The sequence below is a fragment of the Carettochelys insculpta genome, chromosome 3, assembly GCF_033958435.1.
Source record: "Carettochelys insculpta isolate YL-2023 chromosome 3, ASM3395843v1, whole genome shotgun sequence".
Taxonomy (NCBI): Eukaryota; Metazoa; Chordata; order Testudines; family Carettochelyidae; genus Carettochelys; species Carettochelys insculpta.
The window spans coordinates 200,162,856-200,184,419 of record NC_134139.1 but is presented as its reverse complement, the minus strand read 5'-3'; the positions used below and the strand labels follow the sequence as shown (position 1 = coordinate 200,184,419).

Here is a 21,564-nt window from a genome sequence, read left to right as displayed (position 1 = left end):
GCCTCCAGAAGTGTCCTGTTTGTACCCCCCGAAGCTACGTGGTGACCCTCCATGTATGGCTGCTTCACTGTGCACTGCTCTCCACTGGTGCACAGGAAGAAAGTCAAAGGAAGTCTGCAAAGTTTTGATTGAATTTGAATTTGAATTGATTGAATTTGAATTAGAACTTGAATTGGAATTCAGCAGCACAGCCCTGCAAATATAAAGGGCTCCCATTATGAAAAAATTCCTTTGCCCATTGCACTGCACCACACCACATCGGTAGCCGTTGCACTGTATCGGGAGCAATTATCGGTAGCCTTCTACTGCAATCATGAGCACTCGGGGTAAGGATCTGACTAGCACTTCTCAGGCTCACAAGAGAGCCCCAGCATGGACCCACCAGGAAATCTTGTGATCTGGGGAGACCAATTGGTGGCAAAGAGACTTTGGGTGGCCAACAGAAATGCGATAATCTCTGGGCAGATGTCACACGAGATAACCACCTGAGGTTACTCCCAGGACTCTGTGCATGCTGCGTGAAGGTGAAAGAACTCCAGCAGGCCTATGAAAATGTCTGGAAAGCCAGCCAGTGGTTGGGGTGGCTCCACAGACCTGCCGCTATTGTCAAGAGCGGCACATGCTTACGGGGTGTGACCCCACCATGGAGCCCTGTCTGAATTACAACAATTGTGGAGGCCCTGGTGTAGAGTTCAGAGTGAGCCCCGAGGAGCTGGATGGCCTGGGGGAAGAGGACAATGGAGAGGAGGAAGGGGGCAATGAGCAGGGAACAGAGGAGGTTGTGCCAAACAGCCCGGAGCTCATCACCATAGACCCGGAACTGGTCCCCTCCATGCCAGGCCTCTCCATGGAGGGCTCCTCCATGGTGGTCACCTCCACGCAAGTCCCCAAGCCTCTGCAACCAAGTAGTTCGGGTGAGTCTTTATTCTGTATTCCAGAAGTGGGTTGGAGGCGAGCATAACTGAAGGGTTTTGTATGGATATGCTTTTGATATCTATCGTTCTGTGCTCCTCAGAACAGCATGTTCATGTTTCTTGGGATGCAGTGCTTCTCCTATTTGGAGCTCTCCTCAAAGGCCTTATCCAGGCACTCTTGTATTTTTTTCATGAGGTTTTTGGGCAGGCCTGACTTGTTGTGGCTTCCAGGGTAGCACACCTTGCCACGCCAGGCAACCAGATCTGGTGTCATGGTGCCACACAGCACTTTAGCAAATTTTCCAGGCTTTTGGTCACACAGCAGGAGTAGCTACTGTTCTTTCTCCATATCCGTTAGTTTCAGGAGGGTAATGTCTTCTATGGCAACCTGCAGAAGCATGGGAATTTGCATCTGTTTTGTTTTTGTTTTTGTTTTTTTTTTAACATGCTTCCTGCTCCTTTACATTTGCATGCAGCAGCCAGCAAGCGCTCTGTTCCCCACCCCTCAATCCAGTTTGCAGGCTCAGTGGGGCTTCCCTCCCATGTCCCTTTCTAAGCAGCATTTACTTTCATTTTTCAGGACTCCACCATGCTCCGCAAGTGCAGGGCTCTGCTGAGCTTTTCCCCTTCCACGTCCCTTTCCCCCAACATTTCTTTTGACTTTTCAGGGCTCCCCAGCTCTATGCAGCTGCAGTGCACTGCTGGGAATTTCCCCTCCCATGTCCCTTACATCCAGCCTTTTTTTGGATTGTTTATTTTATTTTTGTTTACATTTTTTTCATGGTACAGCGAATCCCCCCACGGAGCCATCCGTGCAGCTGTAATCGAACCCCTCCCCAGCATCCCCTCCACACAGCTTGATCACTGGGGAGGATTTCTCCAGGAACAGCCAACATTTTTTTTCCCTGCCAGAGGACACCCACAGGACACCTGGCAGGTTCCACTGCTTTGCAGCACTGCCCTCTGCCAAAAACCAGACAGTTGCTTTTAGCCTACCATATCCACAAAGAAGTGTGATGGCAAGTGATGTGTTGTGAAATGCATGCTTACTCTTCTGTCCTTAATAAGCCATAATTGTGTTCAAAAATTAAGTTTCCCTGATAGTAGATACAGAGACCCATTCATTGCACTTCAAAGCACGCTATATGAATTGTGTCTTAATTTTGACCTTCATTTTCCAGAGCCAATGCCTGGCATAGCAGAGAAGCACTGAAGACGAAATAAATGCAAACAAGATCTTATCCTGCAGCATATGGAAAAGAACAAGGCAGAGCACACCAAGCTGACAAAGGACGCTGCTCAGCAGCATCGTAGTTCAGCCAAGTGGCATCACATTCAATCAAAGTTTAACCAGAGAATGCTTCACCTCCAGAAGCAGCAAGTGGCAAAGCAGAGAGAGGCCATGGCAAAGCTCATAATGACAGTTACAGAGCAAACTGAGGTCCTGCGGTCCCTGCTGCACCTGCAGATGGACTCCCAATCCAGCAGTACAGCAGCCAATACCTGCTGGCCAAAGTTCCTTGAAAGGTTGCCCAACCCTCGTTGTCGTGATCCCCACCCGCTGGGAGGGAGGGCAAGGATAGCCTGAAGCTGTAGCCCCAAGGGCCACTGCAAAAGGCTGTTCAAGCACTCTTGAGAAGCTTTCTTTTCCCTGCAACTTAAACCTCTCCTTCCCCCCAAAATAAAATAATTCCTTTGGGCTCGATGTGATTTTGGGGTGTGCAGGAGTGGTGGGGAAATACAAATCAAACCAGGTGGCTGGGGGAGGGCTGAAGACACAGCTGACCACTGATACTCCCTGGTCCACAGCAGATGCTCAGCTGAGGGACACAGGGTTGAGAGAAGCGGTCGGGTTGGGGGTGGGAGGGGCTGAAGGCACAGCAGCACGCCTCATGCATTCTACATACTGTGACTTACTCACTCCCACCAAATAAAAACATTCATTCATGAGGACAGCGTAGGATTTATTGGCATTATGTCACTGAAAAACATGAGTAGCATATGCGTAGCAGATCATTCATTAAGCTATTTTTTAAAGTGTCCCTTAGTGCTGCTACCTCAGTGTGGAGAATGGTGGATGGTTGTGTAGGCGGCTGCAAGTAAGCCCTGTCTATGGCCTCTGCCTTGGAATTCCAGATTGACGGGAAAGTCTCCCGCCTGGATTCACAAATGTTGTGCAAATAGTGCACGTTGTAATTGCGATGGGGACATTATTGAAATGTTTGGATCTTTCTCAAGGTAAACATCTGAACCCCACTTTTAAACTGCCAGAGGTGCATTCCACCACCATTCTGCACCTGCGGAGTCTGTGATTGAAGTTTTCCTTGCTGGGGTCCAAGGCTCCTTTATAGGGTTTCATAAGGCAAGGGAGCAAGGGTAAGCAGGGTTGCCCAATATAAGAATAGGAATCTCCACATCACCAATCTTGACTTTCTGATTGAGGGAAAAAAATCTCATCCAGGAGCTTTCTGTACAGTCCAGAATTTCAGAATATGTGCAAGTCATGAACCTTCTGTGACCAGCCAACATTGATGTCAGGGAAATGACATTTGTGATCTACCAACCTTTGCAACGCCATGGAGGAGTACCTCTTTCAGTTCATATACTCTGAGGCCAGATGGTCCAGGGCCATGATGGGGATGTGTGTGTCATGTGTGGGATGTGTGTGTCATCTTTTGCCCCACTACAGGTAGGAAATTCCTGGGCAGCAAAGCCATCTACTATTGCCTGTACATCTCTCAAGGTCACAGTATTCCTGAGGAGACACTGACAGATTGCATGGGCCACCTCCACTGACAGATTGCATGGACCACCTCCATCACCATGGATGCCCTGTAGATCTGCCTACCCTGAACTGATTTGCCACTGACCGGTGACTGTCAGGCATTGCAAGCTACCACAGTGTGATTGCCACTTGTATCTGAACCATTAAAGCTGACCTCATTTTTGTGTTGGTGTGCTTCAGGGTGGGCACCAGCACATCACAAAGTTCCATAAAAGTGAACCTGTGCATGTGAATGTTCTGCATCCACTTCTGGTCATCTCAGGACTCGAAAATGATGTGGTCCCACCAGTGTGTGCTGGTCTCATGAGGCCGAAACTGCTACAACACTGTCAGCAATGCATTCATGGCAGCCAGTGTTCGTGAGTTCTTGGACCACAGTTAGGAGATTTGCTCTTTCAAAACATTAGCAGCAGCAGCAGCACCATTATGGTACCGAACAACCACTGAGTGTTGTAATTGAAAGAAAAATTGTGAGACAGCCATTGTGGTTGCTGAAACAAAGTGTGCTATGTGTGCTAACGGGCCATGTAGATGTAGCCTCAGTGTATACACCATTGGTCGGGAATTTATTTTATGTGCACATTATAAATTTGATCTAGTCATGATCGTACCTACTAAAATTACCATTAATTTTAAGTTTTGTAATCACTTCCTTTTTATCTGTTCAGATGTTGGTCAAATGTATAATCCCCCCAGCTTGAATGCAACCCTGCTTCAATGAGGAAATTATCATCCATAATATTTAGAAATTGCATGAAAGTTGTAATCCTGACAGCATGAAACCTGGAACATATGTCATTCAGATTGAAGTCCCCACTGCTCATGCAGTTTTTTTTCCCCTGCACATTACAGATAGTTAGATAAGGAGCTGGTTATTCTGTTCCCTATTGGGATTTGGTGTACTAGTAATCCATCTTCTGCTTTATCTGTTTAGATATAGATCCATAAGCATTCAAGCTGATTTTCTTCTCCGTTACAATGACTTAGTTGACATAGAGTGCCAGTCTCCCACCCTTTTGCTCACACAAACCTTCCTAAAGAGGTTATCACCCTTAATTTTAACCTTCTACTCCTGGGACTCATCTGTTTGAACTAGTGCCTCTTATCTAGGAAAAAAGCAGTTTTGCTAATATAGACTCTTATCTTTCTCTCATTGTCACAATGGCTACTGAAAGCCTGTCTCCCTTTTCTTTATTGAAGGCACTTTGCAACATCCCCTAGAAAGAGAAATGAAGCTATTGATCCTTCTTCGAGCATCTGACGGAGTATATTGTGATCGTTTGGATGGAATCAGAGTCCAGCCAGGAACTATTGGTATGAAAAATATATTGTTTTTTTATGAAAAAAGCACATTGTGGAATAGCCAGTCTACTGAAGTGGAGCCTGATACTGCATAATGCTGCTACGTCTGTGTTCAGAACAATGTGTTTGTGAGAGGAAGACTGGTTTTTAAGATGACGCCACTGAGAATTTTTCCCAGTGTACCCTTACAAAGCCAAATGCTGGAGATTTTATTCAGTATTTCTTTTGAGACAAAATTCCACCAAAGTCAGTGAGAGGTTGTTTGTGTTAAGAGACTCAGGATCTGATTCGTGAGTATCATTTGGGAAATGTAAGCTAAAGTGGAAAGGACTTTAGGTTATTCTTTCTTCATAAAGCCAGTTTTCAGACTTCTGGATCCAACTGATCTCCTGGTTTCAAAATGTTTTGTGGTTCTGGTGTTGGCCAACCCCATTTTCTGATGTTGTAGGATGAGCCTATTTAGGGTGACGAGGAAGATGGCTCTGAAGCACAAGAATGGGCATAAAAAGTCTGAGTTCTCTGATATGTTGCAAAGGAACTTAGGAACCTGGAAAATCACTGGGGTTCACAAAGCCTAAAATAGGGTCACAATGAATAGAGGGAGCTAGGTATCAAAGAGTGAGTTCTGCAAAAGTCAGCATGCCAGTCAGCTCCCCACTTAAGGTAGCCCATGGAAGATGTGAAGATGGAGGGTGTTCCCACCATTCTCAAGGAATTAAACCATTTATTCAGGATGTCGGAGGTGTCCCTCTTTGCTTGGGGTTTTCAGGTGCAAGCCCTTTTTTGGCGTTAGGTACCTGTGCTGTTTTTTGCCGGTATTGATAGACTGCCTCTCAGACCCTCTGACTCAGTGATTAAGGCGATCACCTGGGAGGTTAGAACCCTTGGTTTAGGGTGAAAGAGATTTAAACAGGGAACTGTAACCTCTTAGGTTAGTCCCCTATCCACTGGGCTATGGGACATTCTGATATTAGGATACCTCAATCACTTCTGCTGCATTTTTTGTCTGGATTAATAATTAAAGAGTCATTGGAGAAAGGGACTGAATCCTGGCTCTCGCACATCTTCTGTGAGTGCTTTAGCCACAAATTTCTTGAGTGATATACTGTCACTGTTTCTCTCTCTCACACACACACTCTTCGTGGTCCATTGACTCTTTAAGTGTTTGTCTACACTACCCCCCTACTTCGAAGGGAGGATGGTAAGTAGAGTGTCGGGAGATTATTAATAAAGTGCTGTGCTGCGTATGCAGCACCTCATTAAGCTAATTTTCCCCTGCAGCAACTTTGGAGTGTTAAACTGCGAAGTGCTGGCTCATGTGTAGCCATGGCTAACCTGCCGGTACTTGGAAGTGCTAGGGCAACTTCAAAGTCCCTTTACTCCTCAGGACTTCAAAGTCGCCCAGGCACTTCAAAGTACCAGCGGGTGAGCTGCGGCTACACGTGAGCTGGCACTTTGAAGTTGCCGTGGGCGAGAATTAGCTTAATGAAATGCTGCATGTGCAGCACAGCACTTCATTAATAATTTCCCAACACCCTACTTACCATCCTCCCTTCGAAGGAGAGTGGTAGAGTAGACACAGCCTAAGTGTTTATCCAAAGTAGAAGAGATTCTGCAGGAGAAACCGATGGAGCCAATTGTTAGGCTGCTTAATAAACCAGTGGTTTGACCTGAATTGAAATATTTCAATTTGTTGAAATGAGTGAAAAGGTTTCATTTTGAGTCAGTTCACATTAAACTGCATTTTTGCTAGAGATCACAATTTGCCTCCTTTACTGAACTACATGATGCAACTCAGGTTACATGGTGTGTCATGGGAGATGTAGAATTCCAAAGGATCGTTGCCCATGGGAGATGATGGAAGCATCATGAGCCCAAATTGCAACACCCATGGAGAAATGTGCTATCATAGAGAAATGCAGTGTTGGGTTCAACTGACTGTCAATGTTTTAGGTCAGTTCAACAAATAAAAGTAAAACATTTCAGTCTGGGAATGCTGAGCTGCTTGTTTTCAGTCAGAAGTGTTGAAACAAAATCATAGAATCATAGAATACTAGGACTGGAAGGGACCTTGAGAGGCCATCGAGTCCAGCCCCCTGCCCAGCTGGCAGAACCAAGTACTGTCTAAACCATCACTGATAGACATCTGTCTAACCTGTTCTTAAATATCTCCAGCGAGGGACATTCTACGACCTCCGTTAGCAATTTATTCCACTGTTTGTCCACCTTGGCAGTTAGGAACTTTTTCTTAATGTCCAACCTAAACCTCCCTTGTTTCACTGTTTCCAAATTGAAATATTTTGCAATGTTTCATTGTATGAAATATTTTATTATTTGAATTTTCAGCCTAATTTGGGGCAAAAACAGATGCTGAAATACCAGAATTTCCTATAAAACAGAAATTCTGGTGGTCAGACAGTTCTTCTATTTTTCTTCTTTTATAAAAGTACTATTTACTTATTTACCTGGATTAAGATTTTGAAAACCTGTTAGACATTTAGCACCACAATTAACATTTCATGGGAGTTCTGTAACTAAATCACCTAACTATTTTACTAAATACGTATTTCTAGTCCTGATTATGGTCAATATTCACTTTGAAATGCAAACGAACGTTCATGGTGTCTTTCAGGTCTAGTCTAGGTTCAAAATGTGTTGTAATTTTCAAAGCTCTTTTAAACACATAAGACAATTTTTTCTCTTCACATTAAGCCACTAGCACTTTGAGTTCAGCTAAAGTCCTGCACCCTACTTAGCTTTTGGCTTTATTCCTTTTTTCCAGGGGTTTATGGAAAGATGCAGATTCATAGTGCTTATCCTAGGAAATCCTGGACACGTCTTGGAAGCGACATTGCTCCTGGTAATGAAAGGTGAGGTTTTGATCAAATGAACCTCTGGGTAATTAATTTGGTTTTCTATGTCCACAGATAGCTGCCTGTCTACATCCCAATTAGGAATACATAATTGAATACAAAAAATTAAATCCCTACATGCATTTCCCCTCACTGTAGCTCATTGTTCCTTAGAGGTAGTTGGGGGATGCTCTGTATTCAAGAAGGCATTGGTCAAGCTCTCCTACCCCATATCTCATCTGGTCTCTGCAGCAGTTTCATTCAACATAAGATGATGAAAAATGGCCAAAGAAAAAGCAAAGGGAACAATTCCTGGCTAGTGTATCATACCGGTCTTCTGTCAGGTGATTTCATAATCCTCAACAGGTGACAGCAAGAGAGATCATGGATTGGAGGAAAAAGCATTGGACTCATCCCTGTTTTACACCTGGAAAACAGAGACATAAAAAGGTCAAATGATTGTCCAAGGTCACCCAGGGAAGTTGCAGCAGAGGCAGAAATTGACCTCAGATCTACCTACTTGCAGTCCAATGCCATAACCACACACTTACACTCTTTTTTCTTTATGTTTGCCATTCTTTAGTGTAAAACACTTTAATAAAGGCTCATGCAGTATATTAGAGAAGGTCATTTATAAAAGAGGAAGCTGGGGAGATCAAGGAAATCTTATGGGTTCTCAAATGGGATTTGATATGGGTCCTTTGGATGCAGAGAAGCAGTTCCTAACTGTGGTCATGGCTCAGAATTTATTACCATTGTGGAGACACCAAGATGAAAAAAACCCTGTTATTTATGAGCATAGAGAATGGACTAGGCAATAGGCCTCAGTTACCTTAGCAATGGTGAACGGACTAACACTGGTCAGAAAAAAATGTTTTGTTTTTCCCCTCTTAAAATTTCAGCAAAAGAAAAACAAAACATTTTCACTTAAATTGTCTTTGATTTTTTCAGAATGCAGATAAATGCATAAAATATAAACATAAACAAACCAAAAAGATTCATATGAAAACCTAAAATTGTTTTGGTTTCAGAGAAAAATATTCTGATTTGGCATAGTTGATGGAAAAGAAAGAAGCATGGATGTATATGCATATCTGGTAGAGACCTTGAATGGCCATTGAGTCCAGTCCCCAGCACTCACAGCAGGACCTATTACCATCCCTGATGCTTTTTTTTTTAATCTAACCTCTCCCAGGCCTTTGAAAGGCCCTCTCAAGGACAGAGCTCACAACCAGAACAACAAGGCTGATGTTCTAACCACTGAGCTATCCTTCCCCTCTGAGCAGTTTAATTGAAATATAGAGATATGGGCAAAAAGAAGCAAGGAAGGCTGGTCCAGAGGTTAGGGCACTGGGACTTAGGATTCAAGTTCCTGCACTGTCACAGACTGTCTGGCTGACCTTGGGCAAGTCACTTAAACTTTCTGTGCTTCGGGTCCCTGTCTGTTAAATGAAGATCACAGCATTCTTTTGCCTCACAGGGCGGTTGTATTAAAGATTATGAGCTTATCAGACACTATGGTGATAGGGGTCCTATAAATACCTAAGCAAAATGAAATCCCAGAAGACATTTGCATATTGATTAAAAAGCAATTTTTTTGGTAAAGTATAACTTTTGTTTATAAATTTTGGAGCTCTTCTATTAAGAATCTTGTTAAACAGGAAGAAAAAAGGGTAGGCATAGGAGATGGGCAAGTCAGTGGAAGAACTTTCAGCTAGGAGAGGCTTTTTTATGTTGAATAAACTGTGTTACTGTAGTATCAGAAGGGTAGCCGAGTTAGTCTGTATCTTCAAACAGCAAGAAGTCCCGTGGCACCTTATAGACTAACAGATATTTTGGAGCATAAGCTTTGGTGGGCAAAGACCTGATTCATTAGATGCATGTATTACTGTAGGTTTTTGACTATTGTATTTCAACCTAAGCATGAGTCAGCAAATGAGTCAGATAAGGGCTGACAGCTAACAGGAGGAATTACTTAATTAGTTAACATGGGAGAAAATGAAAGCCTAGATCAGTATCTCAGCAGCTTAGTGACTGAAATGATGACTCACGAAGGCCCTATTTCTTCTGTGACTTTCCGTATTCCTCATATCAAACTTCTTAGAAATGCCAAGCAGTCCTGTGACATCTTAAAGATGAATAAATGTATTAGGTGATGAGCTTTCATGGATAACCCCACTCCTTCATCTGAAGGTGGGTTTATGTAGCTCATTGAGTAGTCTCTGCTAGTTTTGCCATGGCAGAATTTTTGTTCATTTTAAGAATTCCATGAATGTTGCCTTTTCTTGTAGCTTAAAGAGGATATAATTTAGTTTTTTGTGGAGTTACAGAATTTGGGTTGAGGATGAAGTGGATTGGAATCCTGGAGGAAACATTGTCATCAGTTCATCCTCCTATGAAGCTCATCAAGCTGAGGTAGTCACACTTACAGAAAAACGCGGTCAGAGCATTAGATTCCAGGAACGTCTTCGCTACAGGCATATCGGTAAGAAATGCATTATGTATAGCATCTGCCTCCCCTTCAGCCTTCTCCACATTCTTATTATTTACGGCATGACAGCCTTTGCTTCTGGAGCGCTTACATTTGCCCCAGACTTTCTCTATGGCTTTGTCTTAACTGTCCATTGTACATCTCCCTGAGAAACTACATTCCTGACCTCCACTCTTGTCTTCAGACATCTTCATTTCTTTCTCCAGATGCTGCCTCATGATTATATTATGTAGCAGGTGGAAAGTTCAGAAGTGCCTAGTATAGGAAGTTTTACTGTTAGCTTCAGTGGGAGCAGAATTAGGCCAATACTGACTATTTTTGAAAATCTGAGGTTCTTTGTGTGTATGTTCAATCATTAGAGGTAGTTGAAATAAAGAGAAAAAAGCTGTGATTTTAAGGAAAAAATACTGATTTTCTTTTAATTGAATTAGAGAGTATTTGGACCACCTCTCTAGTTAGTTGAAAAATAAGGCAAACAGTTTACAAAATCTTTGTTTAAAAATTGAATTTCAAACCTAGGAAAATTTAAAAAACAGCTCTAGTATGTCTATAAAACCCATGTATATAAAATACATATATAATATATACACAGTTAGAAAAAAAACATAGAGGTATATGTATCTACCTATAGAGAGAAACATATTGGCTGGGTCTACATGTGCCCCTTCCTTTCGAAAGGGGCATGTTAATGAGCAGGTTCAAAAGATGCTAATGAGGCACTGCAATGAATATGCAGTGCCTCATTAGCATAATGGTGGCTGCGGCGATTTGAAAGTGCGGCTTTTCGAATCGCGCACCGCCTGTGGAGACAGGACCTTCCGAAAGGACCCCCCCAGTTTTCGAAAGCCCTTCTTCCAATCACAGATGCGTGAGGTAATTGTTGTCTTTTTTTATACCAAATGTTAATGTGTCGAATTTGTATATGAACGGCAATGAAAAATTTCTCTATGCAATCTGTTTTTAAAATCTCTTTGTTGTAAGATGCAAATTCTCTGGTCTTTAACAGAATGGCCAACTCCATTGAAGTGTTCACTGACAGGTTTATGTGTACTGCAATTCCTGATGTCTGCTCTGTGTCCATTCATAGCATCTTTGACACCATACAAAAAATCTTGATCCAGATTAGAATTAGAGTACTGAAGGGAGGATGAAGAAAGAGGAAAATGAACTGTGGAACTCATTTGTAGTTAACTCAGGCAGAGCTAAATTTCACTTTTGGCTAGATAGCATAAAAGACGCCATTGTTTCTTCTTAGTAACTTGTGTTTTAGCATCATCATCAGGTTGATAACTATGCAAATTCATAATCCCAGAAAAGAAATCAGTTTCCTAGTGCAGAATAATAAGGTATCTAGCTGATATAATTCAATAATGTGTAGTGGGAATCTATCCATTGGTTTGGTGTGTGGTGGTCCCAGTGAACATGTTTAACACTCACCTTTACTGGCAACAAATGAATGTTGACAAAGTACACTCTCATTCCAGATAGGGGCAGGCAGGCAGCTTTTTTAGTTTGTTGGTGCTTGTAGAGAGTCCCTGAGGCAAATCAATCCTGAAAGTCAGTGAAACTTTTTAAGGGAAGTCAAAAATCAGCTGGCAAATGAGACATCCCCAGAGTACTGCTTCCTGAAATATCCTAGACATTCATTCTGTTTTCCTTCCTTGAAATGCCACAGGGTGTTCCCATAGCACAGAAGATGGCAGACATGTTTCTTTGGCTGCTGAAGTTGGGCTCCTAACACGCAACATACAAATTAAGTCTGACAGAGCTTGTTCTGGGAGGCTTCTGGTGGGACGCTTCAGAAATACTAGAGGAACAGAATTTGCAGGTATTTGAAACTCATTCATTCAGAAACATTCATATCAGTCCATCACAAATATCCCATCCAGTCCAGCTCAGGACACAGTTAGAAGTAGGGGTCGAAACTTCTTGTATGTGTTGTACCAAGTTGAATACATAATGGCGGCGTCTAAACTAGCAAGTTCTTTCAGAAAATCTGTCCCTTTTTCAAAAAAACATGTGGATCATCTACACACAAAATGTGCTCTTTCTATCAAAAATTGAAAGAGTGCAGCTCTTCTTCCAGAAGCCCTCTTCCTTTCCTGGAAAAGCAGGGACTACGTGGACGCTCTCTGTCGCAGGAGTGGATTGATTTTTTTGATCTGTTTTTTTGTGTGTGTACCCGCTCTTCTGAAAGAATGTTTTTCTGAAGAGATCTTCCAGAAGAACTTCTTTCAAAAGATTGTTGTATTGTAGATGTAGCCAATGAGTACTTAGGCTATGTCTACACAATAGCATTATTCCTGAATAAGCTGTTTTGGAAGCTGTATTCCAGAATAGTTTATTCTGAAATAGCTCAGCTGCACACAAAATGCATTTTGAAGTAGTGCTCAGATATTTTGAAATGGATCATCTACACATAATGGAGCCTATTTTCAAATACAGTCTTTGGATGTACTATGGGTTATTTCAAAATAGGCTCTCTTGCCTGTCTATACGGCCCCTATTTCAAAATATCTATTTTGAAATAGGCACTATTCCTCTTACAATGAGGTCTATCAATTTCGAAATTGCAGTTGTGTTGTGTAGATGCATGCATAGTTATTTAAAAGTAACTGCCATTTTGAAACAACTTTTCTGTGTAGACACACCCTTAGCAAATAAGAAACATTGTTAACAATGGTAATAAAATAGGTAAAATAAATAATCTTAAACATTCAACTTTTTAAGAGCATATGTGGTTGTTTTGCAAACAAATGCCTGTTTTTACATTATATTTATCTTCTTACTTACTAAACAAGTCACACAAGTCAATTCCCCTATAATCGCCCTTTCAACTTATTTCATTTACCATATTTTAGGTGTCCTTCAGGTCTCAAACATTGAAGTTCTGAACTTTGGGCCATCACTGCTCCCTGCTGTTGGCTTCGGTAACGTATCCTGGGGATCCTCAATAATCTCTTCCAGCATTCATCAGAGCTGTGGGGGTGGCATTCAAGCAGTGGTAAGCAGTGGAATCTCATTGTGTGACAATGTGGTGTTCAATACGATTGGCCCTGGCATTGACTTGGAAGGACAAAACCATTCTCTCATCAGGAATCTTATCATTCTGAGCAAGCAGCCAGAGGGGTTACCAGACTGGATTGCTGGCATCAAAGTGAACCAAACAGATGGCTCTGACCTCCTTGGCAATGCTGTGGCAGGATCAGAGCGTATAGCCTTCCACATCAGAGGACAAGAATGCTTCCATGCTGGAGAGCATTGTGCTGAAAATGTGGCCCATTCAAGCCTACATGGTGTTCATTTATACAGGGAAGATGGGTTTCAAAACTGCACCAAAATCTCTGGCTTTCTGTCCTACAAGAATTATGACTATGGTGTTATGTTCCAACTTAAAAGCAGCGTAGTGATGGAAGATCTGATGCTGGTAGACAATGCTGTGGGTATTCTTCCAGTTGTTTTCAGCCCTTCAGCTGAACAGCCTCGGTTGGAGAAAAAATACATAGAATTGAGGAGCTCTGTCATTGTTGCAACAAGCTCAACTTTTGACTGCATTAATGATAGGATCAAGCCTCTTTCAGCTGACTTGACAGCCAGAGATCGATCACCATATTATCCAGGAAGAGGTCGCATTGGGATTCTGTGGCCTTCCTTTAGCTCTGAACCAAGCCAGTGGCCTAATGATCCATGGCATAAAATAAGAAATTGTCCAGCAATATCAGGAATCATGAAGCTACAAGGTTGGTCTTTTTGAATTAACCCCCATGTCCTGGTGAAATCCCACCTTGAATAATTACCTTCTGACTACATAAAATCCACCCTTTTCTACTGTCTGAACGAATGGGAAAAATCCTGTTCCCTTTGAACTACCATTGACTTCAGTGCAGCCAAAGTATCACCTGGTATTCTGTAATTTATGCTCAAATTGTTGTGCAGTGTTGCCATGTGATTTAGTTATTTTCTACTTTCCACCCGAAATACATCTGCATTTCAGTGCTAGGTAAAATGATTTCTGCATATGGTGCTTACAGCTGATCTATTGATATCTATGTCCAGATAAGGATACTGCGTCAGTGGAGGGTTTTACACATTTACTTTATTACACACAAAGTGTGTAGTATTTTGTGATCTTTTTCAATGAAAAGACTTTATTATTATTATTATTATTATAGACTTTAGAGGGAGACTGTAACTGGGACCTATTATGCCCTTCCTTTCCTTGAGTCCTTGGTTTAAATGTAATGGACATCCCAAATGATAGTGTATTATTTGCATTACAGAAGCAGATGGACATGTTTCAGATCCATCCCATTTAAGTACAAATTGTCTTAGTATTTGAACCCTTCACAGTCTTTAATGAACAACATCCTTGTAAGGGAGGGATTATTAGGAACTGTTTTATTCATTTTCCCAATGGGGAAATGAGGCATAGAAACTAATTGACTTGCCCCAGGACATACCAAAAGTTGTTCATAGTGGAGGGACTTGAACTTAGGTCTTTCCAGTCCTATGTTACCTACAGAACCACACTTCCTTATAAGTCAGAATTGAAAAGCTTTACAGAGATGGTGAGTTGCTATGTGTGGCTACCTTCCTTTCTGTTTTAATCGTGGCTCTGATTTAATTTTTCACTTTCATGGACATTAACATTCACTTAAAAAGAAGAGCGACGTCACACAGAGAAAGGTTAAATACGTTTTCAAAATGTACTGTGTGTTTTTATTCAAATAGCGCATTTCATGTTCAAGGTATGCTAAGGGCATTGTTTAAGCAGTATGTCTGACCAACCTGTGTAGTGGGTAAATTGGATAGAAAGGGAGTTACTGAGCTACAGTGAGGTGAAGTAATTTGCTTCAGTTCACACAGCAGGTCTGTGGGAGAGCCATGCCCAGGCGGAGACCATATTCGGAAAGTTGCCCCAGTGCAACTAAAACCTTTTAAAGTTGGTCTAGTGGCAGCAGAACAAACATTTCATTAGATAATCTTAAGCTTGATTAAACTGGGGTTCTGTTGATTTGGGTTAAAGAAGATTTAAATTTATTTACACAGTTAGGTGTTACACTGATGGAAGTGAATTGATCCTAAATTGGTTGACTAATTTCAGAGCAACATTTCTAATACAGTCAAGGCCTAAGATGCATGGCTCAGACTCCATCCCTGAATAGCATTCACCCAGCCTCACCCTATGAAATGTGTTTTAATCTTTCTCAGAAGTCACCTTTGCTGGTTTCACGAAGAGTTGCTATAGTGACAACAGAGATGTCTGCATCATGTCAAATCCTGACAGCGTGGGCATCATGTACCCAATCACAGCGGAGAAGACAAGGATGTCACACATCCAGGAGCAGAATAAGTTCTACTTTCATACATTGCATACAAGGTAGTGTGCTGGGTTCCCACCAGTCATAGTGAATATGCAGTGCTAATTACATGAGTAGTCATGCCTTTTTCTATTTATACGTCACTACAAAAACCTGTGCTTACTGTTACCGGTAACATCTGTCTTCAGAAAGATTCATTCTTTCCTTAGGAGCAATAGGATGAGAATTTAAGCTAAACTCAGGAGTCCCCAAACTTTCAGCTGCCAAGGCCACATCATTCAATCTTGCTCTTAAGGTGGGCCAGAGTGAGTTAATTGTAGAAAGTCACATACACATTTTGTACATAATCTTAAAGGAGTAAGAGTCTATTCTTATCATGAAGTCCTTACCATTCAGTCAGATAAGACAGCAGTGGGTGAGAGAGAGCTGGTAAATGGGAGTATAGGAGATCTGCTTTATATGTTGCCCCAATGTATGTTGTTTTGCACTTACATCATGGACATATTGAGGGCAAAGATGTAAAAATTCCCTGTTCTTATGTCATTGCATATGCTTCTGCTGCCCAGTGTGATCTTCAAGACCTCCAACATCACCAGCTTCATCCAGCAGCTCAAACTGTATGGCTGCTGCAGCTGCTGGCCGGAGAGCATGCAGCCCGCAGGTTTCCCAGGGCTCTGGGAAATGGGGTGTGGGGGAGCATGGGCAGCTGCCCCATCCCTGCTTCTCCCTCAGGTCTTGGGGAAGTGCCATGGCTGTCTCGTCCCTCTGCTAAGGCTCGGGGAAGGGTATGGGGGAAGCTCCGCGATTGCCCTGTCCCTGCTGCTTCCTCAGGGTTCCCAGGAGCACAGGGAGCTGCCATGGCCTGAGTCTCAGGGAGGGCGGGCATCTGCCACCTCCTTTCTGGCTCCCTGCGTCTTGCAGTGCCTGCTCAGCACCTCGCTGCACTGGGAGCCACTGGTGCCCTTATTGCTGCCACTGGCGCCCAGCAAGGATGACAAGGCACCCAGACAGCCTGGGGGGGGGGCAGCCCCAGGGGCACCCTGCAGAGTGGCAGCTCACTGGAAACCTGAGAGGCCCCTATCACCCTGTATTTACATGTATTCTTATCAGGGAAAATTTCCCTAACTATGACATATTAAAGGGACTTTCTGTAGTCATTTTATTGTAGGAGTTTGCACAGCAAGGTAAGTAGGAACTCAAAGAAAAATGAGAGGGGAGGATGAGGTGATGGTAGGATGAGAAAGTAGGGGAAATGGCCACATAGAGAGGGAAGATGAGATGGGTAGCATGGGGTGTCAGGGCTGCCTTTCCCACTCTGACACTCCGAGTGCAGAAAGTGGGGTCTCGCAAAAATCTAAAACATACCTCGCCTGTAAAGGCTCTGCTTAAAAGGCTCCCCAAGGTCACAGATTCCCTAACGTTGGGTTGGTAGACTGCCAACACCCAAGTGAAAAAAAAACTTGAATCCTGGAAGACACACTTGGGATGTCTCCCTGTGGGGTAACCCAAGCTCTCAACCCTTCCTCAGAAGAGAGCTTAGAAACAAAGAGCTGTAATTTGATAGCTGACCTTTCAGTCTGAGGCATGAATATACCCAGACTCTTCTCTAGCACACAGGTATCAAATAATTGCCTTAAAAAATGTAATTTTTTTCACAAAATGAGAGAGAGCACTCAAACATTTCAGTTGCAGCACAGAGATTTACTTCCATGACTTTCAGCTTAGAAGTTACAGAGTACAGGGGAAAGAAATCATAAACCAGAGAAACTCCACACCAAGTTCCAAAATAACAAATAGCTTGATTGCGTCTAACTAAACATTTCCCTTCTACTTACACAACTGTGGCTGATTATGAGATGGGCAGGATATTTACTGGATTCATTCCAGCTGCTTAGGAGCAATCATTTCGCTTTGTCCCCTCTGCATCAGCCATACAGACAAAGACCACTTAGGCTGCAATTGTTCTCAGTTCAAAAGAGTCTCTCTTCCTCCCATTGGCTTACATGAGTGGCCCCTGCTGAGATCCCTCTGTTAAGCCTTTTTGGCCATTCATTTATGGTGTGGGGTCCAGGGAAACAGGATGGAGAACCATCCCTTTTACAGGCTTAAGTTGTCTTTTCTGCATCAAGTCCTAGAGTGTGCTTTTCTGTAGATGTGTGCACATGCTTGTTTTGATGACATTCCCTGTGGTAACATCTTGTTCTACCACTGCAGTTCTACAGGACACTGAAAATTGTGTTTGCACCAGTAGATATATAACCGTGAAAGTGAAGGGGCTCAGTGGTTAAAAGGATTAAATATGCCCATGTGTGTTAAATTGGAGTTCCATGAAATGCAGTATCCAAAAAAAGCAAACACAGCTTGCACAAGCCCCATTTCTGAGTCTCTCTAGTGTACACCAAGCCCATATTGCTTGAGGTCATTTCTGCTCAACAGAAGTGTGTCCTTGAGTATCTGCAGGCCCGCAACCCACAGCTCTTAGTGGCTGCACTTCTCTGCTTCCAGCAAATGGGAGTGGCAGGAAGCGATGGGGATCATATCCCTGCAGCCCAAGCTACTTCCTGCAGCTCCCACTGCAGATACTCATTGCAAACAAACTATTGTAACCTGCCTGTAGGCGACCCTGGTGGGACACACATATGTGTAATGCCACGGAACTCGGAGCACTGGTCAAAAATGTGTTGGTAAGCCAGATGTGGCCCACAGACTGTAATTGGGGGACTTCTGCCCTAACTCAAAATCTCAGCAATGTTCCATGGATTTAGAGCTTGGAGGGTATTCAAAATCTGAACTCAAGTACAGCTCAGGTGATTTCAAATTACCTAATTTCTACAGTGGGTTGAAGTAAAAAAATTGTCTACAGTGATTTTTTGTCTGTCTGTCTGCTCTTTATAGTTTCTAGCTGGATCTTTCACAGAGTTGTTTGGACTGTTTGAAATGTGAAGACCCAGGGCTTGGGTAGTTCATTAGATGCTTCTCCAAACAGAGCCTTCTGGAGGTCTCCTAGTGCTAGTATCTCTGAAGCAAAAGTAACTTTACGTAACCAACATCTTCATATTTGATCCAGGCCATAGTTGATGACTCAGCCCCAGGCCTTAGAAAATACCAAGAACTCCAGCAAAAAGCCTGAGTTGGCTACAGTATGACCTTTTCATATGGGAAATGAGTTTGATTTTTGCCTGTGAGATCACATCAGCGGCACTGAGTGGTACCAATCAGACTGTGAGAAGTCAGGTTTGTGCCAGTCTAACTCATGCCCAGAGACCATATCTGCTGAGAACAGTGGCAGGAAGAAAGCGCACTTCTCTGTAACCTTACATTTCAGCAGTTCAAATGTGTAGTATCAATGGGACATGTGGGTTGGTATATTTATTTGTACAGCTGGCTAGGGAGAACACAGGCATTGTCATGAAAGCTTTGCTGCAGCAATAAAGCCCAATGTGAACCCCCATTACCAGTCAAAACCAATCAGAGCTGTTCCATGCTACTCCAATCCACAGCCCCTCCAGCCGGCTGCCAGTGCATGTTCCCTTTTTGCTCTGGGCACTAGTTTGTGTGTGGTTTTCTGCGAACTGTCCAGCTCGTCAGTTCCCATTATATTTCACTATTGAATTCAGTCCACAGTGTTACGCTATTTGTCAGCGGCTGCACACACAATGCATTGCAAAAGCTGATGACTTTCAAAAATGGTCGATGGACATACAGAATGCAATGTGCTCTCTGAGCATCCTGCTAAATCTGTGGGTAAAGTTCAGACTTTTACTGCTGTTCCTGGATCATCTGTGGACCTAGCTTTAATTTTAAAATGTTAAATGTTAAAATGTTAAAAACTGTGGGTCAATCTGTGACCCATTCGATGGCCTCCTTGTGCTGCTTTGCGAAAGAGCCATAAAGCTAACCTTGAGTAGGATGGTATCAAAGGAGTAGCCATGTTAGTCAGTGTCTGCAAAAACATCGAGAAGTCCTGTGGTACCTAAAAGACTAGCAGATATTTTGCAGCATAAGCTTTCATGGGTAAAGATCCGCTTCGACATGAATGGCTGGCGGTGGCCATTTTACAGAAAAATCACATCACTTGTGACTGTCAGTATGGGAGGCTCGTACAAGGGAACATAATCAATCCTCTTTTCCATCCTGCTCTAAAACTGGTTAAACACAAGAAGAATTTTAATCAGATGCATCTGACAAAGCAGGTCTTTGCCCACAAAAGCTTATGCTCCAGAAAATCTGTTAGTTTATAAGGTGCCACAGGAGCAGGAGTTTGGAAAGGAATCTAAGATGGCACATTGCATTGTAGTGATCATCAGCCAGAATAGATGCCCTCTGGTAGAAGATACAAACTGGAATCATGTCTGTGCTATGATATGCCAGGGCTGAACCAGCTTTAGCAACCTTGGTCCCCATCTCTCTGGAGCTGTGCAGACAATAACATTGATTTGACTGTTAACCTGTCCTATTAAGGCTCAGATCAGTTCACCTGCTCATAACACCAATCAATTGGCTTTGCACAAGAAAATTCCACAGAAATCACAAAACCAAACAGATTGCAGAGCATTGTTCCCTTGTGCTCCTCCATCTGTCTGTATCCGTCTGTTGTCTTTTGCCTTATACTGAGATTATGAACACCCATCTCTTTGGTTTGTGTTTGTGGGTCTATGGCTCGGGCTGCTGGGCACAACAGTAAGGCTGCATCTACACTACAGGTCTGTTTCGAAAGAACGTGTTTTGAAAGAAAACATCGAAAGATGCTCTTTCGAAACGGAGCGTCCACACACACCAGCGGGGACCGAAGGTTCGGTCCATTCTTGTGAAAAGCCCCCAGCACAAATTCGAAAGAGAGCGTCCACACATGCCAGGGCGCTCTGTTGAAAGAGTGGGGGCAGGAAGCACCACAGGCAGGGTTGCATGGTGGATGAGCCCTTCTGGGGCCGCCACCTGCCATCCCCTTAAAGGGCCCCTCCTATGTCTCAGCCTGCACATGCCGAGGGCCAACAACCCTGTCTCCAGGCAGTGTGCGTGCATGCGCGAGAGAGAGAGCAAGTGAATGAGCAAGAGCGGAGGTGGCATCCCAGGCCCCCATGAACCCCAAGCAGCAGAGCTGCATGGCCAGTTCCATGGTCGTGGTCCTGGCCACTGTGCTGCAGCGGCTCTGGGTGGTCACCACAATAGCCACCCTCCTGGGTGCCATCCTCAGGGTGCAACATCATCAGCCAGTCCGCTGGGTCATCCACTGCCTCTGGAGCTTCCCCACAAGCAGTGACTGGTGGGACCACCTGGTGCTGAAGGACTGGGCCGACAACTGGTGGCTACAGAACTTCAAGATGACCCAGGGGACATTCCTGGAGCTGTGCCACTGGCTCGCCCCAGTCCTTCAGCACTGGGACGCACACCTGAGGCCAGCACCCCCCTATGGAAGCTGGCTACCCTGGACAGTTACCAATCCACTGGCCACCAGTTTGGAGTGGGCAAAGCCACCATTGGGACCATCATCATCAAGGTAAGCCATGCCCAGCTCACACCTAGACTGCATGTGGGCAGCAGGGGGCAGCCTGGCGATGAGTACTGTCTGGAGAAGGGCGGACACCCCGGGGACAGGAGTGGGGATGGGGATGGGCACGGGCGGGCACCCTGGGGGCATGGACGGGCACCCCAGGGACATGGGCAGGGATGGGGATGGGCACGGGCAGGCAAGCCACACCCCAACCCCAGGCTCATGAGCACATTCCCTATGCCCTGCAGGTCATCCGGGCAATCAATGCAGTGCCCCTGAGGCAGCTGGTTCACATCAGGGACCTGGATGACGCCATCCAGGGATTCCAGGAGCTCAGCTTCCCCGGAGCACAGCTGCGGGGCCTACATGAATCACAAGCGTTACCACTCGGTGGTCCTGCAGGCCCTG

General features: G+C 43.9%; 1 protein-coding gene across 14 annotated transcripts in view; it reads left to right on the top strand.

The window, feature by feature from the left end:
* PKHD1 (PKHD1 ciliary IPT domain containing fibrocystin/polyductin) overlaps positions 1–21,564 on the top strand; it is a 455,042-nt gene that overhangs the window by 285,849 nt on the left and 147,629 nt on the right. For 12 of the 14 annotated variants that reach the window (XR_012645152.1, XM_074991417.1, XM_074991418.1 and 9 more), the window contains 6 exons: positions 4,900–5,013; positions 7,784–7,871; positions 10,184–10,338; positions 12,020–12,172; positions 13,206–14,084; positions 15,556–15,724. Coding sequence is in view for 13 of the 14 variants with exons in the window: in XM_074991417.1 (XP_074847518.1) it covers positions 4,900–5,013; positions 7,784–7,871; positions 10,184–10,338; positions 12,020–12,172; positions 13,206–14,084; positions 15,556–15,724 (1,558 nt within the window). In the remaining variant the exon portion in view is untranslated. Of the gene's footprint in view, positions 1–4,899; positions 5,014–7,783; positions 7,872–10,183; positions 10,339–12,019; positions 12,173–13,205; positions 14,085–15,555; positions 15,725–16,231; positions 17,032–21,564 lie in introns of those variants that run through there. The other 2 variants (XM_074991423.1, XM_074991414.1) reach the window with 2 other exon arrangements.